General features: G+C 43.6%; 1 protein-coding gene across 3 annotated transcripts; it reads right to left on the reverse strand.

The window, feature by feature from the left end:
* Positions 1-1,421: 1,421 nt before the first annotated feature.
* Positions 1,422-23,778, reverse strand: LOC116359668 (beta-1,3-galactosyltransferase 1-like). 3 transcript variants are annotated; one of them, XM_031812901.1, is made up of 3 exons: positions 23,452-23,778; positions 18,593-18,822; positions 1,422-2,694 (listed from the first exon to the last, which is right to left on the reverse strand). In XM_031812901.1, the coding sequence occupies exons 1-3, from the start codon at positions 23,484-23,486 to the stop codon at positions 1,658-1,660; spliced, it is 1,302 nt and encodes a 433-aa protein (XP_031668761.1). In that variant the 5' UTR covers positions 23,487-23,778; the 3' UTR covers positions 1,422-1,657. The 3 variants fall into 3 exon arrangements, with proteins under 3 accessions (XP_031668761.1, XP_031668763.1, XP_031668762.1); XM_031812903.1 differs by lacking the exon at positions 18,593-18,822 and adding an exon at positions 5,147-5,231 and having other exon boundaries at positions 1,422-2,891; positions 23,537-23,777; XM_031812902.1 differs by lacking the exons at positions 18,593-18,822; positions 23,452-23,778 and adding exons at positions 5,147-5,245; positions 5,578-5,596 and having other exon boundaries at positions 1,422-2,891.

Consider the following 23,778-nt stretch of genomic DNA (forward strand, 5'->3'; position numbering starts at 1 on the left):
CATTGTTTGTACTCGAGTTTGTATGTATAAAAAATAAAAATAAATCTATAGACAGCTTTTATGCAATGGGTGTGTCTAATCCTGAATGCTGATTGGTTAAAACCGCATTCCAGCCGGTGTCTATTCCACAAGTTACCACCAGCTAAATCTATGGCGTTAAAAATGCCTATTTACTCTGTTCCATCTGACTCCGCAATACAAAGTTTCGTCAGCCCAGCCAGGCAATTTATGAACTTGATCTCCACTATGAAAAGCATAGTCTCACATTTAGTTTTCAACAGCGGAGATTTGTATAAACCTTACTGTCTGTCTCTCTGACATTTGCAACATTGCTTCAATATTCAAATTCTCACCAGCTGTCCCATAGTAATGAACAGTCGGGACAAAACAGACAGGCAGGCAGCATTTCTCAGCCAGTCTAAATCATGAATCAGCTGGCGTCATTTTTAAGGATGTAAGAAATGTAAATTGAAAAAAAGTCCAACGAAATGAAGTGCAGCTAATTTGCATTCTTTCCAGCTTCAGTTTGAAGTGATTGTGTTGTTGGCTTGCTCCTCTGAACAACAGTGCCCTGACGAGTGAGCAAATTTTCAATGCGAGGCGAAAATTGCGCTTATTAGCTCATTGTTATGGACGTATCAAAATAAATGTCACTAGAAAACAGCTTAAACAAATGCAGCTGCTGTTGTTATTCGGTGTGCTCTGTTTGACGTGACTCTAAGTCAGACGTAGTTGGCTAGCTAGAAAGCAAGGGACAAGAACATGGCCAGACAGTATGGCAATGGAACATTTAGAACAAACGACCGGGGCGCGTCCATAGATACAGAACTAAAAGAATGAACAACTGGGTCGCGTCTCTGGAAACTGAACCGATAGAACGAACGACCAGTCGGCTTTGGTAGCAACCCTAGATTTGTGTCGTGACTATATCTTGTGGAAGGATGAAATAGAATGAATAAATTCATCAGAATAATGTCTTTAATGAAAATATGTCAATCATTATTTTAATATGTTGGTCATCCCATTGCATAAAAGTGATAATGTCCTTGAAGCCAGTGTTTGGAGGACATATTGGCAAACGTTGTCTTTGGCCTAACCACACCCATGTCAATATATCCTTGGGCATTATCATTTAAATCATCTCTGAACCCAGAACTAAACCAGCGCTGGTCCCCCAGCTAGCTTCTCAAGGAACTAGTTCATATGCCTTATACACATAAACCTATAATCATGCAAACCTTCTACTGAACATACATAACAATGAGCATGGATAGATCATTGTAATAATAATAATAATGAGAGAAAGTTGTAAAACTACTCTTTATATACATTTAGACCATGAAATAAAACATGTCATTAAAATAAAGTAGAAAAATATCACACACACAAAATTGTACCTCTGTACAAGTTTCAGTACGATATCGTGTTCTCCAATGTAGATTTTTTTTTTTTGGGGGGGGGGGCAGTAAGTAACAACCCAGCACCACAAAGGATATAAGACTGGAAGTGTGTCTAATCCAAATTCAGTAACATCATCATGATTATTAAACGATTTAATTAAAGTGGAAATGCATTACAAATTCACCAGATTTACATCGTTGCCAAGAACAAACTAAGGAAGTGATTAGTACATCAGTCAGTCTGTTACTGTAGGAGATCAGCAGGGAGGACCAGGTTTGTGTAGGTCTGTCCATGCGTTGACCTGGTGAGTGATACTGTGTGTGGTGGTGGCTATCAGCCGTGAGTAGGTGCAGCGGTCATAAGCCACAGGGGAAACCTGGAAGAGGTTTCCACTGGGGGGGTCAGTAGGCCGGATGCCCAGGTGTCTCATACACAGTCCCAGATACACATCCTCTATGTAGACGGCTTTAACATGCCTGGACGCCTCCACCAGCTTCCTGGGGAGGTCTAAGGTGAAGACATAGCCCAGGCCCAGAGCATAAGGTGGATATACTGGTTCAGGAAACACCTCCTTTGGAAGGAACCATTTGGAGTTATGGTCTCTTAGAACAGCACCCCGTCGGGCCACTAGTCCAGTCTGGTAGTTCTGCTTTGGAGCGTGAAGCAGCATGTTGACCAAGGTGTTCACGTTGAGGAACATGTCTGAGTCGATCTTCATGGCGTAGGAGGCGTTGGGGCAGCGAGAGCTCAGCCACTCCATCATCACCATGGTCTTGATGGTCAGGTTTTTGTAGCTGTCTATGAAGTCGCTCTGCAGCAGATCCTGGTGCTCTTTGCTCTCCTGCAGCACCTTCTCCTGGAGCTGCTCTGTCTCCTCTCCACTGGGCAGTCCCAGCAGGAAGAACAGACGGACCTCTTTGCCCAGTACCTGCCTCTCACTGCCCCAAGTCCTGCGGACGGCCTCACGAGCCTCCCTGTTACAGGGCGCCACTGGCACCATCAGAACCAGGAAGGGGTTCTGCTCCCGGCATTTCTCTGGCTCATCCAGGATGAAGATGTACTCTGATGGGTATTCTACATGGTACGGTCCTGGGGACACATACGGAGGAGGAGTGGCCAGAACTGCCTTGACCTCTGTGATCAGATTAGTGATGATGGTCAGTGCAGAGGTGATGGAACTAGTTTCATGATGAGTTGTGTTGAGTTTGATGGCCTGTTGAGTAGAGTGGATACGTGAAGTCTGACGATCTGTTGAATTGGCAGACGCAGTTTCATGAGCGTCTATGGTAAAACCAGTGGAGTTGAGAGAAACTGCTTCGCTACTGGTGTTGACTGAACGACCGTGGTATTCTGCCCACCATCTTGGGACACACTCTGCTGACTTGTGGTTGGTGAAGAACAAGATGGCCGCCACGGTGACGAGCAGGATGAGGAAACGGCAACGAAAACAGGACCAGCAGCAGCGTCTCCCACCTTCCGCCATCTCCTGACTGGGAGGAGAGAAACACAAATGGTGAAGTCATCTTGTACATCCTTGAGTTGTATAAAAAACACTCACCATCATTATGTTTCTGTGGCATTGCGGTCTTCAAAAAATGATGTATATTAACAGTTATCGAATAGATTAGGACGTTCTGATTTGATTTCTAGACTCAACAATGGTGCCATTTTAACTTCTGGAATGATACTTAGTTTAAAACAAAACGTCAGAACAGACTTCTGATGTGCATGTGATCACATACATTGGTCATCTCTCATTGATCTAGATAGGAGAGTGGCACTCAAAGCCATGCTTGAGTTCTGAGTCAAGCAGATGAGGTGCAGCTCTTCGGGAGTGTTCACCCACCCGTCTCGACCAATGAGAGAAGACACAGATACTCTAAGATTTTTTTAGATAACTTTTTTTATTTCACCTTTTATTTAACCAGGTAGTCTAGTTGAGAACACCTTTATTTAACCAGGTAGGCTAGTTGAGATCACCTTTATTTAACCAGGTAGGGCTAGTTGAGAACACCTTTATTTAACCAGGTAGGCTAGTTGAGAACACCTTTATTTAACCAGGTAGGCTAGTTGAGAACACCTTTATTTAACCAGGTAGGCTAGTTGAGAACACCTTTATTTAACCAGGTAGGCTAGTTGAGAACACCTTTATTTAACCAGGTAGGCTAGTTGAGAACACCTTTATTTAACCAGGTAGGCTAGTTGAGAACACCTTTATTTAACCAGGTAGGCTAGTTGAGAACACCTTTATTTAACCAGGTAGTCTAGTTGAGAACACCTTTATTTAACCAGGTAGTCTAGTTGAGAACACCTTTTATTTAACCAGGTAGTCTAGTTGAGAACAAGTTCTCATTTACAACGGCGACTTGGCCAAGATAAAGCAAAGCGGCACAAACAGAGTTACACATGGAGTCAACAAACATACAGTCAATAATACAATAGAGAAACTCTATATACAGTGAGTGGTAATGAGGTAAGATAAGGGAGGTAAGGCAATAAATAGGCCATAGTGGAGAAGTAATTACCATTGAGCAATTAAACACTGGAGTGATAGATGTGCAGAAGATGAATGTTCAAGTAGTGATACTGGAGTGCAAAGGAGCAAGATAAATACATACATAAATACAGTATGGGGATGAGATAGTTGGATGGGCTATTTACAGATAGGCTATGTACAGGTGCAATGATCTGTGAGCTCTGACAACTGATGCTTAACGTTAGTGAGGGAGATATGGGTCCCCAGCTTCAGTGATTTTTGCAATTCGTTCCAGTCATTGGCAGCAGACAACTGGAAGGAAAGGCAGCCAAAGGAGGAATTGGCTTTGGGGTTGACCAGTGAAATATACCTGCTGGAGCGCGTGCTATAGGTGGATGTTGCTAGGGTGACCAGTGAGCTGAGATAAGGCGGGACTTTACCTAGCATAGACTTATAGATGACGTGGAGCCAGTGGGTTTGAAGCGAGGGCCAGCCTACGAGAGCATACAGGTCACAGTGGTGGGTAGTACATGGGGCTTTAGTGACAAAACGGATGGCACTGTGAAAGACTGCATCCAATTTTCTGAGTAGAGTGTTGGAGGTTATTTTGTAAATGACATCGCCGAAGTCAAGGATCGGTAGGATGGTCCGTTTTCGAGTGTGTTTGGCAGCATGAGTGACGGATGCTTTGTTGCGAAATAGGAAGCAGATTCTAGAATGGAGATGCTTAATGTGAGTCTGGAAGGAGAGTTTACAGTCTAACCAGACACCCAGGTATTTATAGTGGTTCACATATTCTAAGGTGGCAGAGTATACATTGCACTGAACAGGGGCGCCGCCTCCTCAGGCACTGAACAGGGGCGCCGCCTCCTCAGGCACTGAACAGGGGCGCCGCCTCCTCAGGCACTGAACAGGGGCGCCGCCTCCTCAGGCACTGAACAGGGGCGCCGCCTCCTCAGGCACTGAACAGGGGCGCCGCCTCCTCAGGCACTGAACAGGGGCGCCGCCTCCTCAGGCACTGAACAGGGGCGCCTCCACCCCAGACACTGAACAGGAGCGCCACCCCAGATTCTGAACAGCAGCAGGAACACCATCTCAGACAAACTTTAGTTCTGCCAGAGGTTCTGCCAGAGGTTCTGCCAGAGCTTCACAAGGCAAGTCATCAACATAGATTGAACACCTCACTCAGAACTCCATAATTGTATTACTTTGAATACATCAAATTATAGTAAAAAAACAGATGGATATGAAACATGAAAATACACGTACCTCCTTCCTCCTTTCTTAGTGCCATCTTCCACCATGTTGGAGATCTATCTAGCTGGGGATGGCTGTCAGGTTTAGGTCATTCCACCTTGGCCAACTCTTCTGTCATTCAATAAATACAAGTGTCATATGTGGCAAAGGGGGGGAGTTAATATGATTTGTATACGATGTGTCAATTTCATGCTGTTCACCTGCCCCTTTATGTGTGTGTGAACCATAGAGATAGATAGAGCACTCTAGTGGTCAATTTCATGCTGTTCACCTGCCCCTTTATGTGTGTGTGAACCATAGAGATAGAGAGAGCACTCTAGTGGTCAATTTCATGCTGTTAACCTGCCCCTTTATGTGTGTGTGAACCATAGAGATAGATAGAGCACTCTTAGTGACCGAAAACCTCAATTCTAGCATGGGGCCGCGTCATTGAGGACTTTCACCATTTTGAAGTTGTCAACCAGGCGTAATTTCCAATGGGTTAATTAAGGAAGAATCATATAATTCCATCACAGGTCAGCAGGAGGAACCAGCAAACATTCCATCACTGCAGCTGGCAGTAAATCACCAAGCTTGGCTTTATACCTGTTCAAACAACAACCTCCAGGGGGCAGTAATGCACCCTTTCAGTTTGTTAACCAACTCATAGAAGTAACAGAGGAGGATAATTGACTACTTCAGTATGGAGATGGCTTCAATGACGCAGCCCATGTTCTCACAGACGCCAGAATGGGACAGATACAAGGTCGAGTCCTCTAACCATCTCTATGGTGTGAGCCCAACTCACGTTCAGTTGTTTCTGAGTGGACACACCTGTGTTATATCCCTTTGTAACGAGGGATGTACCTGTCACAGGTGTGACCAATTTGCATGTTTAACAAATCAAGTCTTTCTATTGGATAATTGTTGGATCATGTGATTCAAACTGTGTTATATTTAAACCCCTGTGTTTTTGTTTTTTAGTTAGCCGCCCACTGGAAGTCATGCAGTCCAGAGGCATGGTGCACCCTGGGGGTCGACGGGCCTGGGCCTGGGCTTGGGCTTGGGCTTGGTGAGTGCGTGGCTCATGGTGCTGGTTGAGCTGCATGAGAAGCGTTAGTATGGACACCTTCCTGCTGGTTGACGTGTACGACATCATGGTCCAGTTCCCACCAATATCCAGCAACTTCACACAGCCATTAAAGAGGAGTGGGACAACATTCCACAGGACACAATCAACAGCCTCATCAACTTTATGCAAAGATGTCGCGCTACATGAGACAAATGGTGGTCACACCAGGGGCCTGTTGCACAAAAGTAGAATTAAGACATCCGGGATAAATGACTCAGCTGAGCTCAATGAAGCCAAAACATGTGCGTCCAGGCTTAATTGGTTGCACAAAGACCAAGCCAGGATGAGCAGACACGGATTCATTAAGCCAGGTGAAACCAATCCTGGATAGGTGCGCGCTCACGGCTCACTCAAATAGACCCCGCCACAGATCACAGATTAACTGATTTACCATGGCAACTAGAGCCGCGTACTTTTCCCCGTCGGAAGCACAAATCCTCATGGAGGCATACGAGGAGGTAAAAGATATAATTAAGAAGAAAGGCAACACCGCCACAGTGATAAAGCAAAGAGAAAAAGCGTGGCAAAGTATTGCAGACCGCCTGAATGCGTAAGTAGTGCACAATTACACACTCACCGCTCCGCTGAAACATCGCAATTACAATTCAAATATTTAATTCACATCTCCAAAAATGCAGTTGTACTGTAATTATGAAACGGTTAAATTTTTTATTGAAATGCACTGCAGATATGAGTGAAATTGTGTAAAGTAACTCCATCACACTGTATAAAGCTATGATCATTTTTTGATATTTTTACTGAAAACAAGACAAAAATACCAAGTAATTTTTTGCAGTGTGACTCCATTAAATGTGTGTGGTGTGTGTAGATTAAACATGAATGGGCCAAAACGGACATGGCAGCAGGTCAAAATCAAATACAAGAACATTCTGCAGAATGGTATGGTCCCTGACTAATATTTAACAAAGCACAAGCATATATTGTACCCAGAAGGTGCCTGCTCACACATTGTCTGTACTGTTTTAGCAGTGAAAAAGAATACCCACAGACAAGGCACGGGTGGTGGGTCACCAAAGGCTGACCTTACCCCAGCAGAGGACATGGCCTTGGAGCTAAATAAAGGCAGGCCCGTCTTAGAGGGGATCCCTGGGGGGAAAGAGACGAGCATAGGTTCCTCCCAAGATGCCACCCGCTTCATTCAAGGTATGTCCTTCCATCTCTACATGGGATACAACCACATTCATATTGAATCAATTTGGACTGTCTGACTTTGGTTTACCTATTGCCTTGCAGTGTCTGGCAGCACTGTGTTCCTGTTAGAGCCACCAGCACAAGCACCAGACGATGCTGATCCAGTGAGTACTCCATCAAAGGCATACTGTAGGCCTGGCATGTCTTGTCTACTAGCTTCAATATGAATCCGATTAAATGTGATAGGGTGAAGGCCCCAGTGCAGCAGCAACAGCACATGATGGAGACGATGATGAGGAGGAGACCATCTCTCTGGATTCCAGAAGGCATGAGGTATCATGTTAAGACTGTGAAAGTACTATTTACTCTACAATGGTGAGGAGTCCTCATCAAAATCAAAAAATCAAATTTCTTTTACAGGACCCAGATGCTATACAGTGGGAAAACCAGCCTGGCAACATAGTGCGTATTAATAAAAGGACACCACATCCTGCCAAATTCCAGCTGCGCTAATTGTATTGTGTTCACAGAGCTCACAAGCTATCAGAAAGTTGTATGGCAACCACCTCCGGCGCCAAATAGAACTGGCAGACATAGACATTCAGTACAAGAAGAAAAAGATGGAAAATCTTGCACTGGAGTTCAAAATAAAAAAGAGGACAATTAGGAAACTGGACCTTGAAATAAAAAAACTTGAGGGAGGTGAGATATGCCTTCAATGTACACTGTATGCTAACTGTAACACAAATGTATTAATCATTATTTTTCTTCCCCCAGCTCCAAGAAGATGACACAGCTCAAAATAAAAATTAGGTATATTCTCGTAAAGTCAAGTGAGCCATGACATATGAGCTCTTATTGTGAGCACACAGGACGGTGGCATCTTTCTAAGTTTTTTTTTATTTTCCCAGCAATCAGTACAACCAAGTCATCGTTATAAGGCATCGCCCTCTTTTGCCCACCCCCCCAGCACCAGGTGTGGCCACTAGCCTATATGAAGGCCCAAAATTGTGTGTTCCTTTCTGCTCTGACAATGGCATGCCCATTCGTGCGAGATGTGGTGGATGAAGAAGCACTTGTGCTGAGGAGAGCCTTCAGGCGAGAAAGGGTCTTCAGGGACCGGTTGGACCCACTGGCCTTCCCTGATGACCATCTATATGAAAGATACAGGTTTTCTGCAGATGGCATCAGGTATCTATGCAGACTACTGGGTCCCAGGATTAAGCACCGCACTGCACGGAGCCATGCACTGAGTGTGGAGCAAATGGTTTGTGTGGCCTTGCGCTTTTTTGCTAATGGAGCCTTCCTGTACTCAGTGGGGGATGCAGAACAGCTGAACAAGGCCACAATTTGCCGCACAATAAGGAGTGTGTGTCTGGCTATCAAAGCATTAGCAGATGTCTTCATCTCCTTCCCTGGCCACAGAAGACTCTGTGACATCAAAGAGGAGTTCTATAGGATTGCAGGTAAGAGGATCTACAAATTACAGGACAACTGTTAACACATAGTAGGATACTCATTACTTTGTGTGACAGGTTTCCCCAATGTCATTGGTGCAGTGGACTGCACACACATAAGGATAAAAGCCCCCTCAGGTGCCCATGAGGCCGATTTTGTGAATAGGAAATCCTTTCACAGCATTAATGTTCAGGTGAACATAACTTTTTGATATTGTCCATTGACGAACACTCTGCATTGCCAGTGATGTGCATTGATTGGTGTAATATTCCTCATCTTATGATTTCAGATGGTCTGCAATGCTGACTGTGTGATCAGCAATGTTGTGGCAAAATGGCCTGGCTCAGTCCATGACTCCAGAATCTTTCGGGCCTCTGAAATCTATCACAAGGTAAGCCACACAACCCCTATTTATAACCATCATGGCTGTGTCAAGAATATCACTGTGTTTATGAGGTAGTAATGATGAGATTTTGTGTTGACAGGTGACTTCTCTGGTGTGTTGCTGGGAGACAGGGGGTATGGCTGCCAGCCTTTTCTCCTGACACCTTTCACAGACCCCCAGGAAGCACAGCAGGCCTACAACCATGCCCATGCCAGGACCAGGGCCAGAGTTGAAATGACCTTTGGCCTCCTGAAGGCACGCTTTCACTGCCTTCACAAATTAAGGGTCAGCCCTGTTAGGGCATGTGATATTACTGTGGCTTGTGCTGTCCTCCACAATGTGGCCTGCCTGAGGAAGGAGAGGGCCCCCAGAGTGCCACCAGCCATGGACTGGGACAATCCGGCAATCTTCCCTGATGACGACAGTGGTCGGCTGCTGAGGGACCAATATGTGTTGAATTATTTTAGTTAGTATGTGTGCTTTCAATTTTGGTTAAATATGTCCTGCGGTGGCAGAGGAATTTGGGTTTTTTTGGGTTCGTTTTTTGACGAATTTGGCCTCTTATGATGTTTGTGCGGTATACTGTGTGTAATACAAGGCTGCAGGGAGGCTACTGCATCCATTCATTTGTCTGTTCAGTTGATGTGTATGGATTTGTCCTGCATTTATTTTAGTGTGCAGACATGCAGGGTGTGTTATACACATTCAAAGGTCTGTATATGTATCATTTTGTATAATATGCTTGGATTCTGTGCTTTCCATCTTGTAGAGTCACTGTGACTTCAGTTTCGAAAGGAGCTAATGGTTTACCTGCTTTGTTTTGTCCTTATTCAATAAAGGAACATAATGTTACACATTGTGTTTTTATATTCATATGGAATGTGTATTTGTTTATATGACAGAGTACTAGGGCCACACTGAAGAAAAAGGATAAAGTCATACATTTATGAGGCTGGTTCTTTCTGCAGAAAAGCTACATATTGTTTTGATACTTATGACAATGTGATACTTAATATTCTGGCACATCAGCATGTCTTTGTTTATGAAACCATACTGAAGTACAATTTCACAAAATGCCCCACATCACTCATTTTAACAACTGTCCTTTAAAACAACTGGTTACAATATTATGACTTGTGTTTTTTTTCCCCTCTGTGGCCCTAATATTCTATATATAGCCTTATAGTCTATGGGAAACTGTAAATTATCTAATGATAGCAAAATCTAAAAATCATTTTTTATCCAAAATCATTGAAATTAATGATCACAAAAACAGTGGGTCTAGTTATATGTGATAACAATGTATAGTGAGCAGTGAAATAACTATTGGTTTCCATTTGTGGTGACTGCTGACTGACATTAGGGATGAGATTAAATAGATCCTGGAATTTAGCCTGGTCTGGAGCAGGCTAGCTCCACAGAATAAATCTCCATGGTAATTTATACCATAACATATCCTCCTGCCCCCTATCTTTAGTGCAACCGGATTACGGATCAATTGAGCCAGGATCACCAAGATATCCTGGCTTAATCCCTTATCCTAGTTTTGTGCAACAGGCCCCAGATACTGACTGGTTTTCTGATCCATGTCCAACTTTTGTTTAGATATCTGTGACCAACAGATGACCTGTATTCTCAGTCATGTGACGGCCATAGTTAAAGGCCTAATGAATTTATTTCTATTGGCTGATTTCTCTCCAATGCCACTAGGTCGTCGCTCATCCATATATTTATATATTCTTATTGCATCCCTTTACTTAGATTTGTGTGTATTATGTGCATGTGACCAATACCATCTGTTAACCATGTGACCAATACCATCTGTTAACCATGTGACCAATACCATCTGCTAACCATGTGACCAATACCATCTGCTAACCATGTGACCAATACCATCTGTTAACCATGTGACCAATACCATCTGCTAACCATGTGACCAATACCATCTGTTAACCATGTGACCAATACCATCTGCTAACCATGTGACCAATACCATCTGTTAACCATGTGACCAATACCATCTGCTAACCATGTGACCAATACCATCTGTTAACCATGTGACCAATACCATCTGCTAACCATGTGACCAATACCATCTGCTAACCATGTGACCAATACCATCTGTTAACCATGTGACCAATACCATCTGTTAACCATGTGACCAATACCATCTGCTAACCATGTGACCAATACCATCTGCTAACCATGTGACCAATACCATCTGTTAACCATGTGACCAATACCATCTGCTAACCATGTGACCAATACCATCTGCTAACCATGTGACCAATACCATCTGCTAACCATGTGACCAATACCATCTGTTAACCATGTGACCAATACCATCTGTTAACCATGTGACCAATACCATCTGCTAACCATGTGACCAATACCATCTGCTAACCATGTGACCAATACCATCTGCTAACCATGTGACAATACCATCTGTTAACCATGTGACCAATACCATCTGCTAACCATGTGACCAATACCATCTGTTAACCATGTGACCAATAACATCTGCTAACCATGTGACCAATACCATCTGTTAACCATGTGACCAATACCATCTGCTAACCATGTGACCAATACCATCTGTTAACCATGTGACCAATACCATCTGTTAACCATGTGACCAATACCATCTGTTAACCATGTGACCAATACCATCTGTTAACCATGTGACCAATTACATCTGTTGACCAATAACATCTGCTAACCATGTGACCAATACCATCTGCTAACCATGTGACCAATACCATCTGTTAACCATGTGACCAATACCATCTGCTAACCATGTGACCAATACCATCTGCTAACCATGTGACCAATACCATCTGCTAACCATGTGACCAATACCATCTGCTAACCATGTGACCAATAACATCTGTTAACCATGTGACCAATACCATCTGCTAACCATGTGACCAATACCATCTGCTAACCATGTGACCAATACCATCTGTTAACCATGTGACCAATACCATCTGTTAACCATGTGACCAATACCATCTGTTAACCATGTGACCAATACCATCTGTTAACCATGTGACCAATTACATCTGTTGACCAATAACATCTGCTAACCATGTGACCAATACCATCTGCTAACCATGTGACCAATACCATCTGTTAACCATGTGACCAATACCATCTGCTAACCATGTGACCAATACCATCTGCTAACCATGTGACCAATACCATCTGCTAACCATGTGACCAATACCATCTGCTAACCATGTGACCAATAACATCTGTTAACCATGTGACCAATACCATCTGCTAACCATGTGACCAATACCATCTGCTAACCATGTGACCAATACCATCTGTTAACCATGTGACCAATACCATCTGCTAACCATGTGACCAATACCATCTGCTAACCATGTGACCAATACCATCTGCTAACCATGTGACCAATACCATCTGTTAACCATGTGACCAATACCATCTGTTAACCATGTGACCAATACCATCTGCTAACCATGTGACCAATACCATCTGCTAACCATGTGACCAATACCATCTGCTAACCATGTGACCAATACCATCTGTTAACCATGTGACCAATACCATCTGTTAACCATGTGACCAATACCATCTGCTAACCATGTGACCAATACCATCTGTTAACCATGTGACCAATACCATCTGTTAACCATGTGACCAATACCATCTGCTAACCATGTGACCAATAACATCTGCTAACCATGTGACCAATACCATCTGCTAACCATGTGACCAATAACATCTGCTAACCATGTGACCAATACCATCTGTTAACCATGTGACCAATAACATCTGCTAACCATGTGACCAATACCATCTGCTAACCATGTGACCAATACCATCTGTTAACCATGTGACCAATAACATCTGTTAACCATGTGACCAATAACATCTGCTAACCATGTGACCAATACCATCTGCTAACCATGTGACCAATACCATCTGTTAACCATGTGACCAATACCATCTGCTAACCATGTGACCAATACCATCTGCTAACCATGTGACCAATACCATCTGTTAACCATGTGACCAATACCATCTGTTAACCATGTGACCAATACCATCTGCTAACCATGTGACCAATACCATCTGCTAACCATGTGACCAATAACATCTGCTAACCATGTGACCAATACCATCTGCTAACCATGTGACCAATACCATCTGTTAACCATGTGACCAATACCATCTGCTAACCATGTGACCAATACCATCTGCTAACCATGTGACCAATACCATCTGTTAACCATGTGACCAATAACATCTGCTAACCATGTGACCAATACCATCTGTTAACCATGTGACCAATACCATCTGCTAACCATGTGACCAATACCATCTGTTAACCATGTGACCAATACCATCTGTTAACCATGTGACCAATAACATCTGCTAACCATGTGACCAATACCATCTGCTAACCATGTGACCAATACCATCTGTTAACCATGTGACCAATACCATCTGTTAACCATGTGACCAATAACATCTGCTAACCATGTGACCAATACCATCTGTTAACCATGTGACCAATAACATCTGCTAACCATGTAACCAATAACATCTGCTAACCATGTGACCAATAACATCTGCTAACCATGTGACCAATAACATCTGCTAACCATGTGACCAATACCATCTGCTAACCATGTGACCAATAACATCTGCTAACCATGTGACCAATACCATCTGCTAACCATGTGACCAATAACATCTGCTAACCATGTGCCCAATAACATCTGCTAACCATGTGACCAATAACATCTGCTAACCATGTGACCAATAACATCTGCTAACCATGTGTATGTGACCAATAACATTTTATTTTATTCATTTCAATTGACTGTTTCCCTTAACTTATGTAACTCAATACAGCCTTTGAAGTTGTTGCACTAATTTGTTCAGTGTTTAGATCCAGAACCAGTCAGAAGGTTTAGAACACAGACTCATTCCAGGGTTTTTATTTTGTATTATTTTCTACATTGTAGAATAATAGTGAAGACATCAAAACTATGAAATAACACATATGGAATAATGTAGTAACCAACAAAAGTGTTGAACAAATCAAAATATGAGACTCTTCGAAGTAGCCACCCTTTGCTTTGATTTGATGACGGCTTTGCAGACGCTTGGCATTCTCTCAACCAGCTTCATGAGGTAGTCACCTGGAATGTATTTCAATTAACAGGTGTCTTCAGTAGTTGAACATTTTATTACTCCAACCTTGTGAAAGAGACAATCTGACACGTTTTTTGTCAAGAACAACTTGATATCGAAGGAGTACCTCTGGTGTGACGGTCTGCACAATCGCAGTTCGGCACAACCAACCGACCCGAAGACGTGTTTCTATACATGAGCTGAGCTAGCCGAAGTCGCCATGACAAGTGGAACTGAGGATTTCTATTGGAGAAGCAGTGTCTGCCTGTCTTCATACTGTTCTGTCTTATGTTTTATAGAGGAAGAGGAGCCAGTACCCAATCCCCCCCCAAATGTGCCGTTACAGCGCTCCCAAGTCAAGCTGTGTGTCTGTGTTGTAAGTGAATGAACTCCTTAGTCATGCTGTTATGTCTCCACTAGGTGTCTCAGTAAGTATAACATGACATTGAAGTTCACACTGCGCTGTCATTGTAATACCGCATTTATGAAGATATCTAAAGCTATATTGCAAATCATGACATGATTACGCGATACATAAGATATAAATATATTTCATTGACCTTTAACAATGCGGTTTGCCACTGGTTATAATATGAAATGTTTATAGTGTGATGAATGCCTTATGGATAAGTCATAGTAAATGGTTACTTCTGTCAATTTCAGTGGTTCAATCTGCTGTCCTGTTGTAACTTGCTCTCCCAGTGTTGTCCATCTTAAATCCTATTGAGGTAAATGATATACTGTGAGCCCTCCAATGATTCTATTAACAATTGTATCTGGAGGCAAAAGAGAAACACACACCTGTTTAAGGGAGGTACTGGGCTAGCGGAGTAGAACACCTGGTTAGAGGAGGTACTGGCTAGCAGAGTAGAACACCTGGTTAGTGGAGGTACTGGCTAGCAGAGTAGAACACCTGGTTAGAGGAGGTACTGGCTAGCAGAGTAGAACACCTGGTTAGTGGAGGTGCTGGCTAGCAGAGTAGAACACCTGGTTAGAGGAGGTGCTGGCTAGCAGAGTAGAACACCTGGTTAGAGGAGGTACTGGCTAGCAGAGTAGAAGACCTGGTTAGGGGAGGTACTGGCTAGCGGAGTAGAACACCTGGTTAGAGGAGGTACTGGCTAGCAGAGTAGAACACCTGGTTAGGGGAGGTACTGGGCTAGCGGAGTAGAACACCTGGTTAGGGGGAGGTACTGGGCTAGTGGAGTAGAACACCTGTATGGGGGAGGTACTGGCTAGCAGAGTAGAACACCTGGTTAGGGGGAGGTACTGGGCTAGTGGAGTAGAACACCTGATTAGGGGGAGGTACTGGCTAGCAGAGTAGAACACCTGGTTAGGGGGAGGTACTGGGCTAGCAGAGTAGAACACCTGATTAGGGGGAGGTACTGGGCTAGCAGAGTAGAACACCTGATTAGGGGGAGGTGCTGGGCTAGCAGAGTAGAACACCTGGTTAGGGGGAGGTGCTGGCTAGCAGAGTAGAACACCTGGTTAGGGGCAGGTACGGGCTAGCAGACTAGAACACCTGGTTAGGGGAGGTGCTGGCTAGCAGAGTAGAACACCTGGTTTAGGGGAGGTGCTGGCTAGCAGAGTAGAACACCTGCTTAGGGGAGGTACTGGCTAGCAGAGTAGAACACCTGGTTAGGGGAGGTGCTGGCTAGCAGAGTAGAACACCTGGTTAGGGGAGGTGCTGGCTAGCAGAGTAGAACACCTGGTTAGGGGAGGTGCTGGCTAACAGAGTAGAACACCTGGTTAGAGGAGGTGCTGGCTAGCAGAGTAGAACACCTGGTTAGAGGAGGTGCTGGCTATCAGAGTATAACACCTGATTAGGGGAGGTGCTAGCTAGCAGAGTAGAACACCTGGTTAGGGGGAGGTACTGGCTAGCAGAGTAGAACACCTGGTTAGGGGGAGGTGCTGGCTAGCGAGGTAGAACTTCCTGGTTAGGGGGAGGTACTGGCTATCAGAGTAGAACACCTGGTTAGGGGGAGGTACTGGCTAGCGAGGTAGAACACCTGGTTAGGGGGAGGTACTGGCTAACGAGGTAGAACACCTGGTTAGGGGGAGGTACTGTTTATCAACCCCTACAACAACCAAAAAAGTTGTTAATTATAATCTACATGTCCTGTTGCTCCAGTATTCTTTTTCCTGTTGTGAGAAGCTGGGTCAAATGAACCTGTTACAGTTTGCTCTGGGAAAAGGGGCAAAGCTGATTATTAAGTGCAGTGTAGCGGCTGTGTTTAGACTTTCCACCATCACATCAGCTCTGAAAGAGATGTGATTGGTCAAATGAACAATTAGTGGGAAAAGATCAGAATTGGGCTGCCTGTCTAAACACAGCCAACTAGTCTCTATTAAGATAAACCTGTTTAACTTGTTCTGGGTTTCTGCTGCTTCAGTGTAGTGCACACATTCACCACAGACAGACCCAACCCATTGCATCCATTTCTTAGTCCTGTCCAGTCCATCACCATGTCCACGTTAGACAGATAACTGCTGCTCTCAGTCTTTGTTAAAAAAAGCCTTAGGAATCAAAAAACTGGTGTAGCAAGGTGTCTGCCTCGGTTCAGAGAAAAACAACATTCTCCCAAAGGACGTAACGTGAAGAAACTGGTCATTCGGGGTGTTAATGTTCTTCACCAAGGTATACAGTGCCTTTGGAAAGTGTTCAGACACCTTGACTTTTCCCACATTTTGGTAGGTTAAAGCCTTATTCTAAAATTGATTAAATAGTTCTTTCCCCTCATCAATCTACACACAATACCCCATAATGACAAAGCAAAAACAGGATTTATTTTTTAAATAAAAACTGAGATATTACATAACTATTCAGACCTTTACTCAGTACTTTGTTGAATCACCGTTGGCAGTGATTACAGCCTTGAGTCTTCTTGGGTATGACGCTAGAAGCTTGGCACACCTGTATTTGGGGAGTTTCTCCCATTCTTCTCTGCAGAGCCTCTCCAGCTCTGTCAGGTTGGATGGGGAGAGTTGCTGCACAGATATTTTCAGATCTATCCAGAAATGTTGTATATCCTTTCCCCATCCCCTGGAGGTGTCGCCATCTTTGTTTTTTGTTTGTTAGTTAGTTAGTGTATGAACAAACAACGAGGAAGTGATTGGTACAGCAGTCAGTCTGTTACTGTAGGAGATCAGCAGGGAGGACCAGGTTTGTGTAGGTCTGTCCATGCGTTGACCTGGTGAGTGATACTGTGTGTGGTGGTGGCTATCAGCCTTGAGTAGGTGCAGCGGTCATAAGCCACAGGGAAAACCTGGAAGAGGTTTCCACTGGGGGGGTCAGTAGGCCGGATGCCCAGGTGTCTCATACACAGTCCCAGATACACATCCTCTATGTAGACGGCTTTAACATGCCTGGACGCCTCCACCAGCTTCCTGGGGAGGTCTAAGGTGAAGACATAGCCCAGGCCCAGAGCATAAGGTGGATATACTGGTTCAGGAAACACCTCCTTTGGAAGGTACCATTTGGAGTTACGGTCCCTTAGAACAGCTCCCCATTGGGCCACTAGTCCAGTCTGGTAGTTCTGCGTTGGAGCGTGAAGCAGCATGTTGACCAAGGTGTTCACGTTGAGGAACATGTCTGAGTCGATCTTCATGGCGTAGGAGGCGTTGGGGCAGCGAGAGCTCAGCCACTCCATCATCACCATGGTCTTGATGGTCAGGTTTTTGTAGCTGTCTATGAAGTCGCTCTGCAGCAGATCCTGGTGCTCTTTGCTCTCCTGCAGCACCTTCTCCTGGAGCTGCTCTGTCTCCTCTCCACTGGGCAGTCCCAGCAGGAAGAACAGACGAACCTCTCTGCCCAGTACCTGCCTCTCACTGCCCCAAGTCCTGCGGATGGCCTCACGAGCGTCCCTGTTATAGGGCGCCACTGGCACCATCAGAACCAGGAAGGGGTTCTGCTCCCGGCATTTCTCTGGCTCATCCAGGATGAAGATGTACTCTGATGGGTATTCTACATGGTACGGTCCTGGGGACACATACGGAGGAGGAGTGGCCAGAACTGCCTTGACCTCTGTGATCAGACTAGTGATGATGGTCAGTGCAGAGGTGATGGAACTAGTTTCATGATGAGTTGTGTTGAGTTTGATGGTCTGTTGAGTAGAGTGGATACGTGAAGTCTGACGATCTGTTGAATTGGCAGACGCAGTTTCATGAGCGTCTATGGTAAAACCAGTGGAGTTGAGAGAAACTGCTTCGCTACTGGTGTTGGTAGAACCATATCTGCTGACTGAACCGCCACGCAATTCCGCCCACCATTTTGACGCTCTGTCTAGTGAAGGGACCCACTCTACTGACCGATCGCCGAAGTAGAAGAAGACCGTTGCTATGAGGAGCAGGACGAGGAAACCGCAGCGGAAACGGGACCACCCGCAGTATCTCCTGCCTTCAGCCATCTCTTTACTGAGGAGAGAGAGAGAGAGAGAGAGAGAGAGAGAGAGATCACATTTTATTTGTCACGTTCAGTTTCCAGCAGGTTTAAAAGGTTCAGCGAAATGTCTGTGTGCTTTGCTGCCTCAACATAGCAGGGCAATAATAATACAGTATATGCATTGGAGCGGCAGGGTAGCCTAGTGGTTAGAGCGTTGGACTAGTAACCGAAAAGTTGCAAGTTCAAACCCCCGAGCTGACAAGGTTGAAATCTGTCGTTCTGCCCCTGAACAGGCAGTTAACCCACTGTTCCTAGGCCGTCATTGAAAATAAGAATTTGTTCTTAACTGACTTGCCTAGTTAAATAAAGGTGAAAAAAAAAATAATAACAATAATAAGTGGCATATCTACATATTCATACAGTATATGCATTATAATAGTGGCATATCTACATATTCATACAGTATATGAATTATAATAGTGGCATATCTACATATTCATACAGTATATGCATTATAATAGTGGCATATCTACATATTCATACAGTATATGCATTATAATAGTGGCATATCTACATATTCATACAGTATATGCATTATAATAGTGGCATATCTACATATTCATACAGTATATGCCTTATAATAGTGGCATATCTACATATTCATACAGTATATGCATGTGGCGACCCTCCCACTCTGTCTGCCGTATTCTCTCTTTGTTCTTGTTTCCTTATTAGGATGCCGGTGGGCGGAGTTGGGAGGGTCGTCAGCTACATGGGAAACACCTGGGCCAGGTGTCTCCCAGGATAAATACACCACTTCCCCATTCATGGAGGAGACTCTCTCCATGTAGACACACCTGGGCCAGGTGTCTCCCAGTATAAATACACCACTTCCCCATTCATGGAGGAGACTCTCTCCATGCAGACACACCTTGGCCCGGATGTCTCCCAGGATAAATACACCACTTCCCCATATTTTCTATGGTAGAGTAGGTCAGGGCGTGACTGGGGTGTTGTTCTAGTTTATATTTTCTATGGTAGAGTAGGTCAGGGCGTGACTGGGGAGTTGTTCTACTTTATATTTTCTATGATAGAGTAGGTCAGGGCGTTACTGGGGGGTTGTTCTAGTTTATATTTTCTATGGTAGAGTAGGTCACGTCCTGACCATAGAAAGGTTGTTCTAGTTTATATTTTCTATGAGAGAGTAGGTCACGTCCTGACCATAGAAAGGTTGTTCTAGTTTATATTTTCTATGGTAGTGACTGGGAGATTGTTCTAGTTTATATTTTCTATGGTAGAGTAGGTCAGGGCGTGACTGGGGGGTTGTTCTAGTTTATATTTTCTATGGTAGAGTAGGTCAGGGCGTGACTGAGGGGGTTGTTCTAGTTTATATTTTCTATGGTAGAGTAGGTCAGGGCGTGACTGAGGGGGTTGTTCTAGTTTATATTTTCTATGGGAGAGTAGGTCAGGGTGTGACTGGGGGGGTTGTTCTAGTTTATATTTTCTATGTGGGGTTCTAGGTTTGATTTTCTATGTTGGTGATTTGTATGATTCCCAATTAGAGGCAGCTGGTTATCGTTGTCTCTAATTGGGGATCATAATAAGGTAAATATTTCCAGCTGTTTTTTTATTTTTATCTCACCTTTATTTAACCAGGTAGGCTAGTTGAGAACACCTTTATTTAACCAGGTAGGCTAGTTGAGAACACCTTTATTTAACCAGGTAGGCTAGTTGAGAACACCTTTATTTAACCAGGTAGGCTAGTTGAGAACACCTTTATTTAACCAGGTAGGGCTAGTTGAGAACACCTTTATTTAACCAGGTAGGCTAGTTGAGAACACCTTTATTTAACCAGGTAGGCTAGTTGAGAACACCTTTATTTAACCAGGTAGGCTAGTTGAGAACACCTTTATTTAACCAGGTAGGCTAGTTGAGAACACCTTTATTTAACCAGGTAGGCTAGTTGAGAACACCTTTATTTAACCAGGTAGGCTAGTTGAGAACACCTTTATTTAACCAGGTAGGCTAGTTGAGAACACCTTTATTTAACCAGGTAGGGCTAGTTGAGAACACCTTTATTTAACCAGGTAGGCTAGTTGAGAACACCTTTATTTAACCAGGTAGGCTAGTTGAGAACACCTTTATTTAACCAGGTAGGCTAGTTGAGAACACCTTTATTTAACCAGGTAGGCTAGTTGAGAACACCTTTATTTAACCAGGTAGGCTAGTTGAGAACACCTTTATTTAACCAGGTAGGCTAGTTGAGAACACCTTTATTTAACCAGGTAGACTAGTTGAGAACACCTTTATTTAACCAGGTAGGCCAGTTGAGAACAAGTTCTCATTTGCAACTGCGACCTGGCCAAGATAAAGCATAGCAGTGTGAGCAGACAACACAGAGTTACACATGGAGTAAACAATTAACAAGTCAATAACACAGTAGAAAAAAAGAGAGTCTATATACATTGTGTGCAACAGGCATGAGGAGGTAGTTTATGCGTTATGGGATTATGTTTAGTTGCCTGTTAGCACTGCCTTGTCCTCACAGTTCCTTTATTCTTTATTCTTTTTGGTTTTTTCTAAGTCTCACGTCTTTAATAAATGATGTGGTCCGACCATTTTGACGAAGATCGTGACACGTAGGACTCTGGTCAAAAGTAGTGCACTATATAGGGAATAGGGTGCTATAGGACTCTGATCTAAAGTAGTGCACTATATAGGGAATAGGGTGCTATAGGACTCTGATCTAAAGTAGTGCACTATATAGGGAATAGGGTGCTATAGGACTCTGATCTAAAGTAGTGCACTATATAGGGAATAGGGTGCTATAGGACTCTGATCTAAAGTAGTGCACTATATAGGGAATAGGGTGCTATAGGACTCTGATCTAAAGTAGTGCACTATATAGGGAATAGGGTGCTATAGGACTCTGATCTAAAGTAGTGCACTATATAGGGAATAGGGTGCTATAGGACTCTGATCTAAAGTAGTGCACTATATAGGGAATAGGGTGCTATAGGACTCTGATCTAAAGTAGTGCACTATATAGGGAATAGGGTGCTATAGGACTCTGATCTAAAGTAGTGCACTATATAGGGAATAGGGTGCTATAGGACTCTGATCTAAAGTAGTGCACTATATAGGGAATAGGGTGCTATAGGACTCTGATCTAAAGTAGTGCACTATATAGGGAATAGGGTGCTATAGGACTCTGATCTAAAGTAGTGCACTATATAGGGAATAGGGTGCTATAGGACTCTGATCTAAAGTAGTGCACTATATAGGGAATAGGGTGCTATAGGACTCTGATCTAAAGTAGTGCACTATATAGGGAATAGGGTGCTATAGGACTCTGATCTAAAGTAGTGCACTATATAGGGAATAGGGTGCTATAGGACTCTGGTCAAAAGTAGTGCACTATATAGGGAATAGGGTGCTATAGGACTCTGATCTAAAGTAGTGCACTATATAGGGAATAGGGTGCTATAGGACTCTGATCTAAAGTAGTGCACTATATAGGGAATAGGGTGCTATAGGACTCTGATCTAAAGTAGTGCACTATATAGGGAATAGGGTGCTATAGGACTCTGATCTAAAGTAGTGCACTATATAGGGAATAGGGTGCTATAGGACTCTGATCTAAAGTAGTGCACTATATAGGGAATAGGGTGCTATAGGACTCTGATCTAAAGTAGTGCACTATATAGGGAATAGGGTGCTATAAGACTCTGATCTAAAGTAGTGCACTATATAGGGAATAGGGTGCTATAGGACTCTGATCTAAAGTAGTGCACTATATAGGGAATAGGGTGCTATAGGACTCTGATCTAAAGTAGTGCGCTATATAGGGAATAGGGTGCTATAGGACTCTGATCCAAAGTAGTGCACTATATAGGGAATAGGGTGCTATAGGACTCTGATCTAAAGTAGTGCACTATATAGGGAATAGGGTGCTATAGGACTCTGCTCTAAAGTAGTGCACTATATAGGGAATAGGGTGCTATAGGACTCTGATCTAAAGTAGTGCACTATATAGGGAATAGGGTGCTATAGGACTCTGATCTAAAGTAGTGCACTATATAGGGAATAGGGTGCTATAGGACTCTGATCTAAAGTAGTGCACTATATAGGGAATAGGGTGCTATAGGACTCTGATCTAAAGTAGTGCACTATATAGGGAATAGGGTGCTATAGTACAGTCTAGGCTAGTTTATAAATGTTGGTATGAAAATGTCCAAGTGGTTTGACATTGTAACATTTATCTTGTATTTATTTCTAGAACAGGGATGTATTTTAAATTCTAATGTTCACAATTCTAACATCCTTCTTCTCCTTTGATTCTTATAAAAAATTTAAAAAAATATGTGATTTGTCGAAGTTCCTTGTAAAAGAAGATATTGGTCTCAGTGGGACTCAATTGTACAACAACGTTGCATTTTGACTCCTGGACTGATAGTTAGTTGGACGTTAAAATACCTGAGCGGAGCATTGAGAACCAAGCATCCTCCTACATGTGACCATAAGTTCCTGTGAAAACACCTGCGTTCCGTGCGTACAGTGACGTCCTATACAATTCCTTCAGTATGACTGTTTTGTTACTTTGAATACGTCAAATTATAGTAAAAAAAACAGATGGATATGAAACATGAAAATACACGTACCTCCTTCCTCCTTTCTTAGTGCCATCTTCCACCATGTTGGAGATCTATCTAGCTGGGGATGGCTGTCAGGTTTAGGTCATTCCACCTGGTTGGAGATCTATCTAGCTGGGGATGGCTGTCAGGCAGGTAGGAAGGTTTCAGTAGTCCCTCTTCGGTCAACTCTTGTTGTTTCATACTCATGCAGGCAGGTAGGAAGGTGTAAGGTAGTCCAAACCTCAGTCAATTAATGTTGTATCATACAACAACTACATGTAATGACAGAAGGCAGCCGTGGCCAAAGGTTGCTTCTGCTCCACCAGTATTTCCAGTTTACTAACTCTCCTGCGA

The sequence above is a fragment of the Oncorhynchus kisutch genome, unplaced genomic scaffold (genome assembly GCF_002021735.2).
Source record: "Oncorhynchus kisutch isolate 150728-3 unplaced genomic scaffold, Okis_V2 Okis03b-Okis08b_hom, whole genome shotgun sequence".
Classification (NCBI taxonomy): domain Eukaryota; kingdom Metazoa; phylum Chordata; class Actinopteri; order Salmoniformes; family Salmonidae; genus Oncorhynchus; species Oncorhynchus kisutch.

Bases quoted from the DNA above. Each gene is read 5' to 3' on its own strand.
- LOC116359668 (XM_031812901.1), bottom strand. From the start codon at position 23,486: ATGGTGGAAGATGGCACTAAGAAAGGAGGAAGGAG. The intron at 18,823-23,451 runs GTACGTGTATTT...CTCTCTCCTCAG, and splicing joins ACTAAGAAAGGAGGAAGGAG to TAAAGAGATGGCTGAAGGCA. The intron at 2,695-18,592 runs GTTTTACCATAG...TCAACTCCACTG, and splicing joins AGTTTCTCTCAACTCCACTG to GTTTTACCATAGACGCTCAT.